Genomic DNA, 12,788 nt, shown 5'->3' on the forward strand with positions numbered 1-12,788 from the left:
AGCTTCTATTTTCTCTTTTCAGAATAAATACATTGTTTGAAAATTTATTTACATTTCATGCGATATCAAATTGTATATCTATCCTATCTCAAGCGCTAATTCCAAAATTTATAGCACAGAGATCCATATAAATAGTATGCTTATGAAGACACATTATCTTAATATGGCCATTCATTGTAAACTAGCATATTAAAAGAAAACACCAATAAGCAAAACTGGTACACTTCAGTTCCTAAAACTGTGCTATGAGATTGTATATAATATACTTTAACAATCTCTTAACATAGCTAAAACAAATTTAACACACCAGTGTTATTAATTGGTTTTCTTTAACTATATAGCCATATATGTATTATGGTATAATTATAGATTGTAAAATATACCCACTGAAGACGTATCATGCAATGTACATCCCACAAACAAAGAAGAATTTCAGATAAAACTTACCAATTTAATGACACTTGTAGAAGTCATGCATAAAGACCAAGTGCATTTATTAAAAAAAAAAGCATTGAATGCAATGAAACCTTTCTTCTTTGTTATCTCACTGAGATTGCTCCCCACTAATGGATCACAACAGTTGCAGAAGTTCTATTTGGTCTAGTGGGGACCACGGCCAGAATCTTGCCCCCTCTGAGAGGCGTTGAGAGTGGGGTGACAATTTGCTACCCCACAAGGAAAGCATCCAGAAAGTCAGTGAAGCTTTACAGACAACTGCAAGGTTCACAGAAAACAAAGCATCAAAATACCAAACAACTATGCAAATGATTCAAACGAAACAAGTTGTTCACTCAAAACTAGCTTGAACCAGTTAGTATCAATAGCCACCACCAGGCAGCCTGTGCCCCAACCCACAGCTGAGCAGCTTGGAAGTGAGAGAGGAAATCAAGGAGCCACTCGTGCTCTACCATAAAGAGGCATTTCATTTCATTTAATGCTAGGTTTCTGGGGAGCCCCTAGGTGGTTCCCTGAAGCTAAATAACCATATAGCAAAGAAACAAGGGACTTCCAGGGAGAAGGAGAGGCCGCAAGTATTAAGAGTAACATAAACTCAACTTAGACTCTGGATGTTAACCAAATACTGGGTCACCATGACCCCTGTTAGAATACCAAAACCCCCAGAGCTCAAATACCGGAGAAGACAAAGCCTAAGACATACTGGAGAAGACTGCCACCAATGCAGTGTACTTGTGAACAACATGGGCTTGAGGGTAAACCACAAGCTGGCTAAACTTAACAACAATGCAGATGTCCTGGGAAATGTGAGCTTTTGAACAGGAAATGAAAGAAACAGGATCAACCAACAATGTATAAGCCGAGGCAGAACCAATGGCAGAACCAATGAATGTCCTGTGGTAATATCAAAGAGCCATCATTAGACATAATAAGTGATGCACCCATGGCAAGATCAATTAAGCAACTATCACCAAATGACCCCTCAGGAAACCAACCGACTCATTCTCTGCCAGACAAGATGGAGAAGGCTGCAGATGAACAAAACACCAAACAGGGCCAAAGAAATAAGCCCAACTACAGAGAAAGGCATGAAGCCCCTCGCACAGAAGTCAAAGGTGAGACCCAACAAAAACACCGACTTTAAAAAAACATCTCTGGCTGAAAGGGAAACCATGAACCAAGAAAAGGAAAGAAACACGAAAACCCACTCAAGAGACTTGGACAGGTCAGGAGGAGCAAGAGCAATGTAAAAGAGAAAAATGCAAAAGGAATCAGTTATGAAAAATGCAAAAGCTGAAGCCGAATCAATGCTGAATGCACAGTCTGTTCTCACGAGCATTCCCAACATCAAAGGACTGTCGTAATAAAGTGCCCAATCCTAATTTACCAGAAAACGCATGCATCCCCACTGCATGCAGAGGTAATGCTGAGACCACACCGACGTGATGAGGGCAATGTCCAGGTACCCAAACATATGGCAAAGCCACAGGAAGGAGGTGGTCAAACGTGAACAGCACAGAGAGCCAAACACCTGAGAACCCAGCAGAGGAGCCACTTGAAGAGACCAGCTCCAAAGAAATGTGGACCGCTGAGAACCCCTCTGGTTGAGACAATGAACCATGGGGGAACAGTCCAAATTGATCCAGATCACAGAGCCTAATGGAATCCAAACTCTCTGCAGAGCCTGCCACATGGCTGCAAACTTCCGAACTGTACTGTGAGCCCAACAAAAGGCCAGAGAGTAATGACCCTGGCCGAATTGGTGAGTGCTGATAACAAAACCCAAGTCGAGAGCAGAAGCATCCGTGAAAACTTGAGCGAGGGCAGACGAATGGGCCAGGGAACTGAAGCCCAAAAAACTTGAGGAAGCTGGCGATGCAGCAGTCAGCACAGGGCTTTGGGAGCACAAACCCAGCAGTCGTTAGAGTGGCAAAAGGGGCTGTTCCAAAGGATCCAGAACAGCTGGCATAACCAAACCCTGCCCAGAGAGAAAACATGAAGGGCAAAGTTCAATCTCCTGTACAACTGTTCGAGCAACTGCCGAGTCACCCAGCACCCATGCAACACTGAGAAGCAAAGCTGAAGCCGGAGCAAGGCTATCAGAGGTAGGGAAAGTAATGCCAACCAAGAGTCATAGACGAGGCCCAGCCAAGTCTGAACCTGCGATGGAACTAACTGGGATTTCTGCCAGTTCATCAGGAATTGAAACCCAGCAAGTAGAGAAAAAACTTGATTCCTCACTAGTAGACATGCAGACTGGCTGGGAGCTCATGCCAGCCAGTCGTTGAGGCAGGCCAACACGCAAACACCCAGTAAATGAAGACGGGCCACCACGACCAAAGCCAAACCTCTGAAAATGTGAAGGGCCAGATTGAGCCCAAACTGAAGAACTGAAAGTGGAAAACCTGTTGCCCCACAACAAACCTAACCAATCCTTGAACCTCGGATGGAGAGATGTGTGCCAGTACGTGTCCCGGAGGTCCAGGGAGATCATCAAATTGCTCGGCTCGAGAAGGAGACAGACTAATGACAACCTTTTTCATCCAAAGGGAGGGCCAAAGAATGAACTGGTCAACCCAGACAAGTCGAGGATGTTGGCAGAGTTGTTTGGCTGTTTTGATAATTCATTTCCTGTGAACCTTGCAACTGTATGTAAAGCTCTGCTGACTTTCTGGATGCTTTCCCAGTAGAATGGTGGAATGTCATACTCTCTATGCCTCTGTGAGGCTAGATTCTGGCTCTATTCTCTGGTAGGCCAAACAAAACTCATGTGGCTGATGCAACCTTGTAGTGGCAAGCAATTTCAGTGAGATAGCCTCAACGAGCCACCAAGGGACTCCCCTAGAAAAACATCTTTTATATATCATAAATATTTTTATATAAACAGTTTCGTAAGTTGCACTTCACACTGTTCTCTTCACAAAGGAAGCAAATGTGTAACCTATCTAATCTGTTAACTTGCAAATTAAAAAAAATTAATATATATATATATATATAATATATATAATATATATATATATATATATATATATATATATATATATATATATATATATATATATATATATATATATATATATATATATATATATATATATATATATATATATATATATATATATATATATATATTATAATAATAGACCCTGCATTCACATAGGAAAATATATATTTGCAACTATGAAGAAAATAAAATGTCTCTATAAACCAGTTGCCATCAACAAAAACTCTGAGAAGCAACAAACTTGTGTGTAGTCACCGGGGTAAACATTCTGTGTATTGTGAAACAAACAAATATTGAAATATACATAATGGCATCAAACTTATCCTAACTACTGCAGATATCCACAGTGCCACACACATCCTAACCATCAGCTTTGTACTCCTGTTACCTTACATCTTTCTTAATCCTAACAGAGGTAGAAGAGGGCTTTAGTCTTGAAGAATAATTCATTATCTTAAGCAATATAACTATAAAATTCCAGTGAAAAGATAAAAAAATATGATAGGAGTAGAAGAAGCTATACCTACAGGAACTACACAAACACAATGACTACTGCAATACACTATAAACTTGGGGATTTTACCAATCAGGTACTTCGTTCCAAATGTGACTGAGATTTTGCTGGGATTGTTTATAATGCAAATGTAAAGTCTTCTCTGGTAAGTTATTCTATGTAAGAACTTTGAACTTAAGAATTCAGATGCATATCAAACTCTTACATAACTTTAATATTAAATACTGGGAGGTGACAATGACGGTCTTTCCAGTAAAATTTAACAAGTTTCTGGAGCATAACTTCACAAGACTCAATATTGCAGCAGACACTTAAAATTAATCTGGCACTATATTTAAGTAATGAAAATAAGCAATTGGATCACCCCATAAGGAAAAGGATATAAATGCCAGTCTTCTTCATACCTCTTCAGCAAAATGTTATGCAATTTCAACATTTTGCTGCTAATTTTCAAATACATAACCTGTACATATCATGTTAAATAAAAAGAACCCTGCCTGTTTTATAATTAACATTACTTTCCTGTGCACTTAAATCTTCCCTGCACTAATCAAGGTACTTCTCTGCTTATATCACAGATCCCACACCATTTACTGAGGGAACACTTCATCAAATCCTGGCAGTGAGGGAAGAAGCGAGGCAGTTGTGGTGACTGCGGCACTAGTGGTTGTAGCAGCAGTAGTGACAGCAGGGACTCCACTTCCTGAGAGCTGGGATACTGGCCCCGGGGACAGTAGGGACCTTCCAGAAACACCTGGTGACTCACTTGAAAGAAGAGTTACAGGTAAAATTCCTTCCTGGCTAAACTCTGCACTCTGAGAACCAGGTAAGAGAGATCTGGTTTCTAAGGGATCTCTGGAAAAACTGGTTCCATGCACTAATAAAATAGATTCTTTTTGTTCTTCCTGTGGCATGCGTAATAGAGCTGACTCTAGTAAGCTGCGCTGAGACTCTCCTTCCTCAGCACGATGTGTTGTTGGATCTAGTAAGGAGGGACCCGTTAAGCTGATAGATCCTGAAGGTAAATACATTCCAAGTATTTTGCTTAAATCATCTCCCCCAGGACCAATTTCTTCCATACTAGGTTGAAGTTCTGGTTCTTCTTTTATAGTTTCTTCAAAGATTCTAAAATCTTGCTGGAATGATGGTGAGATGAAGTGTGTCTCCCCTGTTGGCCCCATAAGACCAGTAGCACCAGAGAGACTGGATGGACCAGGACCAGACAGTCCAGATGGCCCTGCCACTGGCTCTGGTAATAGAACCATAGGCAAATGATGAGTTCCCGAGGTAGGTGGGGGAGATGAAGTCACACTTGTATTAGGAGAGAGTGCCTGTGGCACAGAAGACGTAGATGCAGCACTAAATTCTAGACCTTCCATACGGCTCAAATCTGAAATTCCATGGCTTTTCTTAATATGCCTAACTAAGTGATCTTTTCTTCCAAATTTCTGGGGACATAAGCTACAGCTAAAATCTCTCTTTCCAGTGTGAACTACTAAATGACGTTTAACATCCTTTCGTGTGAAAAACCGGCGATCACAGTGATCACATGGAAATTTCTTTTCGCTAGGACTTTTCACTGATCTAGATCCCACATGAACCTTAAGGTGATAAATTAGGTCTGGCTTTGTTTCAAACATTTTCTGACAAATTTTACACTGTAGATCTCCTTCTTCTGCAGCATGTACTGCACAGTGTTTTCTATAGGACATATAAGAATTATATTCTTTACCACATTCAGGCCTTTCACATTTGAACTGCTTGCTAGGGTCATGAATCTGAATGTGATTCTTTAAGTGATCTTTACGATGAAAACTACGATCACATAAAGGACACTGATGCTGGCGTTCAGTAGTATGTATTAACTGATGACGCACTAATTTGAATCTAGACGAAAATGCTTTGTGACAGAGGGTGCAAGAGAAAGGTCTTTCCCCAGTGTGAGAGTATGAATGCTGTTTTAGCTTTCCAGGGCTATGAAACACTTTCTGACAAACGTTACAGGAGTAAATGCTTCCACGGCCTCGAGGGCTGGACCGTGGACTTCGTTTCTGAGGTGATAAAGTTAACACTTCAGATTCTTCAGAGTCACTTGAAGATGCAGGGGAGGCAAGTTCCTCCTTTAAGAGGGATTTCGTTGTATCAGACTCTTGCTGGTGCAAAACACCTCTAACAGCTGACCTCTTACCTGACGTTGAGGGTGTAGGAATAATCTGACCCCCACCTCGTTTGGCAATCTTCTTGCCTTGCCTACCTCGACTACTTGGAGTTTCACTTTTGGAGGTTTGAGGAGTCCTTATACAGCGATGGTTTGTCAGACTAGCAGCACTACTAAACACAACCTCACACCCACGACATCGAAATCTCTGACGAGTACGGAACTGCCATGAAACACCCTCCTCTGAAAATATTTAAATAATTTACCAAACAATTAAAAATACACTTTTTTGTATATTCAAGGTGAAAGATCACGTCATGTGATCTTGAAATGAAAAAAAAAGCATTAAATGTAATGAAACACTAGTTTTTGAGTGAGCCCTGGAGGCTCCCTGAAACTATACTGATTAAGTCCCATACTACTTGGAGTCATCAGTTGCAGAGTTTTTGCATGTCTACTTGGGCCCCACAAGTCAGAACCTGTCCCCCCCTCAGAGAGGTGTAGGAAGCAATGAATATTAACACTTTACATATAAAGTTTGTCATTTTGCCATCGACCAGGGAAGGCACCCAGAAAGGTAGGTGAATCAAAACAGACTACTGCCTGGTTAAAAAATGCAACCAATGTCCTCAAATCAACAAATAACTCCTTGACAAAGAAATCAAACAAGCAAAACTTTGTACAACTAACCCTCCGCTCGTTAGCTCCACCTCCCCTACATTGTGAGGAGGCAGGAGCCGTCGTGGCTCACCCGGGCCGTCTCCCATTTTGCCTAAATACTGAAATGGAAGCTTGACAGAAGCAGTTTCGAAACCAAAAACATGGAAACCGTGTCCCGGAGGATCGGAGCAGCTCCAATTAGGCAGCCAATGCCTCGACAGCTGAAATCAGAACTCCGGCCAAAGGCCCCCACTCAATGTCTTCACATCCTTCAAAATTCAACAATTCAAGAAGACCAAAAACCCAGCATTGAATGTTATGAAATGCCATTTTCTGGGCGAGTCCCTGAGGCTCTCTGGAGCTATCCGGGCTAAATGGGTATGTATAACTTTCTGGCATCAGTCAAAGTGCTTGGAGTTCTTGCCTAACAGGGACCACGAGCAAGAACCTGGCCTCCTCAGAGAGAAACGAGGAGCAATGGCCTACAGAAACCCACCTGTGGTTGGGAGCGTTCTATGTCTGCCATTGACCAGGATAGGCACCCAGCAGGTAGGCCCCTCAAAACAAATGGATGCCGGGGAGCCTCCGGGACTCACCCAGAAAATAGCGTTTCATTACATTCAACGATGGTTTTCTGAGGGGAACCCCGTCGGCTTCCCGGAGCTACCTCACCAAAGATAAGGAAAAGAGGGAAGGATCCAGGAGGTGGACGCCACGCACCCTAACACAAAAACAAGACCACAGACGAAACTAAAGGACCCTGCAGACGACCCGGGAGACCCGGACCCCAGAACAGGAAGGAGGGAAGGAAGGAAACCCAGGCAAACCAAAACGCAGAGGCCAAGACGGGCAGAAAACAGCGAAGAGCCGCAACCGAACAACAAATGAAGCACCCCCGGCCTGACCAACGAAGCAGCAACCCAAGGTCCCCTCCGGAAATCAGCAGACCCAAACATCATCCGAAAAGATGGAGACTGCAGCAAACAAACAACCTACCACTATGACTCAACGAGACAGAAAACACATGGGCGTCGGAGGAGAGCCGGAAACTCCCTGACTCGAACCCCCAGAGGTCAACGCCAACAGAAAAAGGAGACCTGAAAAACAAAACAAAAACACACCAGAACCAAAGGGATCATGACAAACTGAGGAGAAGAAGAAAAAGAGACCACCCAGGCCAACAATCAGGATGGCGCTGGAAGCGCAAGAGCAGGCCGGAGGTGAAACAACACCCAAAACAGCAAGCGAAACGGAGCAGAAGGAACAGCAACACCGAACGCAAGCTGGAGAGACACTGCCAGCGCCACCCAAGACGAGACTACAGTACACAGCACCGTACGACGGTCCCAGAGCAACACCGAAGGGAAAGACAAGACAACCCAATCAGAGACCGAAGAACTCTTCGCAGTGATAGCAAAACCAGAAGGACTGCCAGGAAACAACACACTGCTGCCGAGACGAAGCATGCAGTTGGGAGACCAACAACGAAGCCACCAGTACTCATACAAGCGACGAGAAACTCGAGACAAAAACCCGTGATGCAAAGACTCGAGGGAAAGAACGAACCAGCCTCCAGAAGGGAAAGAAAAGCCACCAGAGAAACCAAGAATCCAATCCCGGCGAGCCGGAAGAAACCAACCTGGGCGAGTAGATATGCTCCGTCCGGGAGGAACCCTCCCCCCCCCAGGACCCCTGAAGGATCAACAAGGCCAAACACCGAAGAGCCAGGGTCCAGGCAGAGGCCAACAAGGAAAACAAACACCACGAACTAAAGTGCGAGATGCGAAGTGAAGAACAGTGATCCCGCAACCCGAAGGAGCAGCGCAACCAGCTCCAGCAGGGAAGAAAGATACACGCGCCTCCGAGGTATAAATGAGGAGAATTACGCAGGACGTGTACCACAGGAAAATAAAAATGTACGTTCTGGAAAAGAAAAGCCGTAGCCAGGACCGGAATCCTAGCTACCCCTGTCCCAAGAAACGGAACCAGCAGGGCAGGAGTGGTTGACCGGAAGTCCACAACCACCGGTAGACATTGCACCACAGAAGACCACAGTGAGATACAAGGAAAAAGTGAAAGAACTCGGTACCAAAACTGAACACTGGGATAGTCCAAAATCAGGGAACTGAACATGGACAGAGGCCTTACCCCAGCTCCTAGCATAAGTATAGCCAATAAGCACCGACCAAGATACACAATCATGTGTAGCAAGAGGGAGGAAACGGAAATAGGCAAGGAAGAGACCCGAAATAAGGACCAAGTAGCAGCCGGTAATGCAATGAACATGACCAACCACATCGTGTGTTGTAGTTGGTCGCACATATACAGAGGGACATCATGGATATAAGGGTGCAGCCAGGCACCGAAGATAGGCAAGGAAAGAGTGTCCAGAGATTAAAGACCGAGGCAATGAATAAGGACACAGAAAGAACGGACCCAGGGAACAAAGTAGTGTCCAAATATCGAGAAAAGACCCTGGGGCCGAAAAACTAAACAAAAAGCACCGAAATTCAGAGATGTGCCCCACATTACAACTAAGAACATGACACACAGACAAAGTAAAGTCACTGTAAGACACACGCAAAGTGTTTAAGCAAAACACACAACACCTAACACCCTATCAAAAAGCGAGAACCAGCACCTGGCCGACGATCGCCAGACAGTACAATATCACCTGCAAAACAGAGACACTACCATGTCACAACACAGCTGAGCCATGCAATATAACAGGAGCTTCCCTAGTAGAGAGAGTCTAGAGGTGTGTGCCCAGTTGGAGAAGACGAGGTGCATGCAGTACAGAGGCGGAGGAGGCGCCACACAGAGCCACCCCACACTCGCAAGCCGAGAAAAGAACTAGAAGATTGCTTCACACATAACATCCAGAACACCCCGAGTATCCAGGGGTTATGACCGGAGATAAGAGGAGCGAAAACGGCGCAGAATCCATAAGAAAGAATGCAGAACATCAACACGTGAGTACACTGCCCAAAACAAAACAAACCCCCCCTCCAGCCCTTGCGCCTGAGGACCGAACCACACACCCGTCTTCCGGGAAGGGCGTCAGCAAGGCATATGGAAAGAAAAATAGGAATGGCAAGACAGGAAGGAGAGACAATGTATTCACCTACCTAGCTGTATTCACCTAGCTGTGTTTGCGGGGGTTGAGCTTTGCTCTTTCGGCCCGCCTCTCAACTGTCAATCAACTGTTTACTAACTACTTTTTTTTTTTTTTTTCCCACACCACACACACACACACACACCCCAGGAAGCAGCCCGTGACAGCTGACTAACTCCCAGGTACCTATTTACTGCTAGGTAACAGGGGCATTCAGGGTGAAAGAAACTTTGCCCATTTGTTTCTGCCTCGTGCGGGAATCGAACCTGCGCCACAGAATTACGAATCCTGCACGCTATCCACCAGGCTACGAGGCCCCCATAGGGGCCTAACTAAACAATGCGAAAACAGAATCAAAAGAAGACAAGAAGCACAGAAGAGGACCAACGAGTCCGTGAAAGGACTAGAGGGAAGCCTCACCGGAAGTCAACAGACTCACTAAGGAAGAGAGCCCAATGGTCAGACCCATAGGGCATGGATGAAGGAACAGGTTTGAATGTCTCCGCCACCACCCCGGAAGAGGAAAATCCCCGAGACAGCCAGAGTCTCCACCCAACCTGACCCTGCATTAACCCTGAAATCACCGACAATTCGGAGCTGGAAGCAAGGGGAAGGAAGTATGCACAACAGAAGGGGAAAGACTAGGAGGAACGGACAGAACCAGAGCTGAAGCGACTCCCACCCCCCAAATCCGGATCCCAATAACCAAAACGGGGCAGTCTTGGGGCATCCGGGACCGCAACCAACCTAGCGCGTTGCAGCAACCTAAACCTAGCATGCAACGCCACAGCTGCCTGAACCCGCACATCATGATCAGTGGCTTGGGTAAACGGGAGCACATACAGAAAAAAGCACCAGGGCCCTTAGCCTTGGTTACATGCTAAGGGAAGCCCAGGCAGGGTTACCTTGAGGTTACCTTGAGGTGCATCCGGGGCTTAGTGTCTCTGCGGATCGGTCATCGACCAAGTCTGCTGGTTGCTGGACTGGTCAACCAGGCTGTGGGACACGGCTACTCGCAGCCTGACGTACGAATCACAGCCTGGTTGGTCAAGTATCCTTTGGAGGTGTTTATCCAGTTCTCTCTTGAACACTGTGAGGGGTCAGCCAGTTATGCTTCTTATGTGTAGTGGAAGCGTGTTGAACAGTCTCTGACCTTTGATGTTGGTAGAGTCCTCTCTCAGAGTAACTGTTGCACCTCTGCTTTTCAATGGGGGGTATTCTGCACATCCTGCCATGCCTCCTAGTCTCATGTGATGTTATTTCTGTGTGCAGGTTTGGGATCAGCCCCTCTACTATTTTCCCACGTGTAAATTATTATGTATCTCTCCCGCCTGCGCTCAACTGCTCAGGTTTGTGCGCGGTTCGCAGGGTACTGCGAACCGGCGCCCAAGTCTACCAAAACAAATTCTAAAAGCTGAACCACCGGGACGTGTCCACTCACAGAGGCCAAGCAGAAGTACCACCAAAACAAAAAATATATATATAAATACCCCTAGAACAGCAAAGAGGGACCACAAAGGCAGACCCTCCACAAGGCAAAAAAAAAGAAAAGAAAAATCTCGCAAGAGGACAACGTACCCAGGCGGAACAGAGCAGGCCACTGTTATTGGTTCAGTTCAGTTCAGTCCAGTTCAAGAGAGAACTGGATAAGCACCTCCAAAGGATACCTGATCAACCAGGCTGTGACTCATACGTCAGGCTGCGAGCAGCCGCGTCTAACAGCCTGGTTGATCAGTCCAGCAACCAGGAGGCTTGGTCGACGACCGGGCCACGGGGACACTAAGCCCCGGAAGCACCTCAAGGTGACCTCAAGGTTGGTGAAAACTAGCTGTGCAGTACCCCGCGCCCCTACCAGTGACGAAAACTACCTCCTACCCAGAGACAAACAAGGGCAACAAAACCCCAGCTGACTCCAAGGTGGCCAAGTACCAAGCAGTGAAGGACACAGTGGAGGTAGATCCCAAGATGACTTGTGGAAGGTGGCCCCAAGCCCCAAGGGCAGTACTTACAGGGCACCTAGGAAAGAGAGCCCTAGGTGCATGTAGCCCGAGTACTGTGGAATATTTCTCCTGGCTCACACACACCACCTGTAGAAAGAACCCACAAAACAAGGCACAGAACTGAAACAAAACCGGAGCCAGAGGCACCCGACGGCCAGTAATCACATCAGCCAAGAACTGATGGTTGGATCGCCAGCGCAGAGGGTCTGGGGCTCCCCCTTCCCCTTCCTGGGGAGGGGGAAGGGGGGCTCCCCCATTTTCCCCTCCCGGATTCTGGCTCATGGTTCCCGGTAGGCAAGAACTCCAAGCACTTTGACTGATGCCAGAAAGTTATACATATCCATTCAGCCTGGATAGCTCTGGGAAGCCGACAGGGCTCCCCCCCCAGAAAAGCGCAAGACGAAGCCAAATGACCCTGAGTTCGATGGTCATCCGCCACCAAGGCAGCTGAAAGAGAGGGGAGTTGAGCATGCAACTGCTCCAGACCTACAGCATGGTAATGTGCAGGGCCGAAGAGGCACGCATTGAGGAACTCCAATGAGCCCCCCAAGAACACCTGCAACACTGATAAAACCTCTTGCCACTCAAGTGTGCGGGTCCAGCAAAACCTTCGTCACACTCCCAAGGAAAAAGAAAGAGCAGAGTACCAGGAAGACTCCAGAATCTCATAACGCATTCAATACGAGGAAGAGGAACAGAACTCAAAAGAAGCCAGATCCATTAACGAGGCGTAAACAGGGTCTCGAAGGAGGTACACACCAAGGGCCTTCTCTTGGTGCAGGAGGATTTATCCAAGGAACCTAAAGGCACCCGGAAACGAACCTTGGGGGTCTGCTGCACCCAACTCAAAGTCATACAGAGATGGGGGATACGAAAACCCC

General features: G+C 46.0%; 1 protein-coding gene across 4 annotated transcripts in view; it reads right to left on the reverse strand.

Annotated features, from left to right (window-relative positions):
• Positions 1–3,583: 3,583 nt before the first annotated feature.
• The window catches only part of LOC123772181 (zinc finger protein PLAG1), a 294,636-nt gene continuing 285,431 nt past the window's right edge, over positions 3,584–12,788 (reverse strand). For all 4 annotated transcript variants that reach the window (XM_045765236.2, XM_069311295.1, XM_045765235.2 and 1 more), the window contains one exon: positions 3,584–6,375. In XM_045765236.2, coding sequence (XP_045621192.2) covers positions 4,565–6,375 — 1,811 coding nt within the window. In that variant the 3' untranslated portion in view covers positions 3,584–4,564. The remainder of the gene's footprint in view (positions 6,376–12,788) is intronic.

This window comes from Procambarus clarkii, chromosome 69, assembly GCF_040958095.1.
Source record: "Procambarus clarkii isolate CNS0578487 chromosome 69, FALCON_Pclarkii_2.0, whole genome shotgun sequence".
In the NCBI taxonomy this organism is placed as follows: Eukaryota; Metazoa; Arthropoda; class Malacostraca; order Decapoda; family Cambaridae; genus Procambarus; species Procambarus clarkii.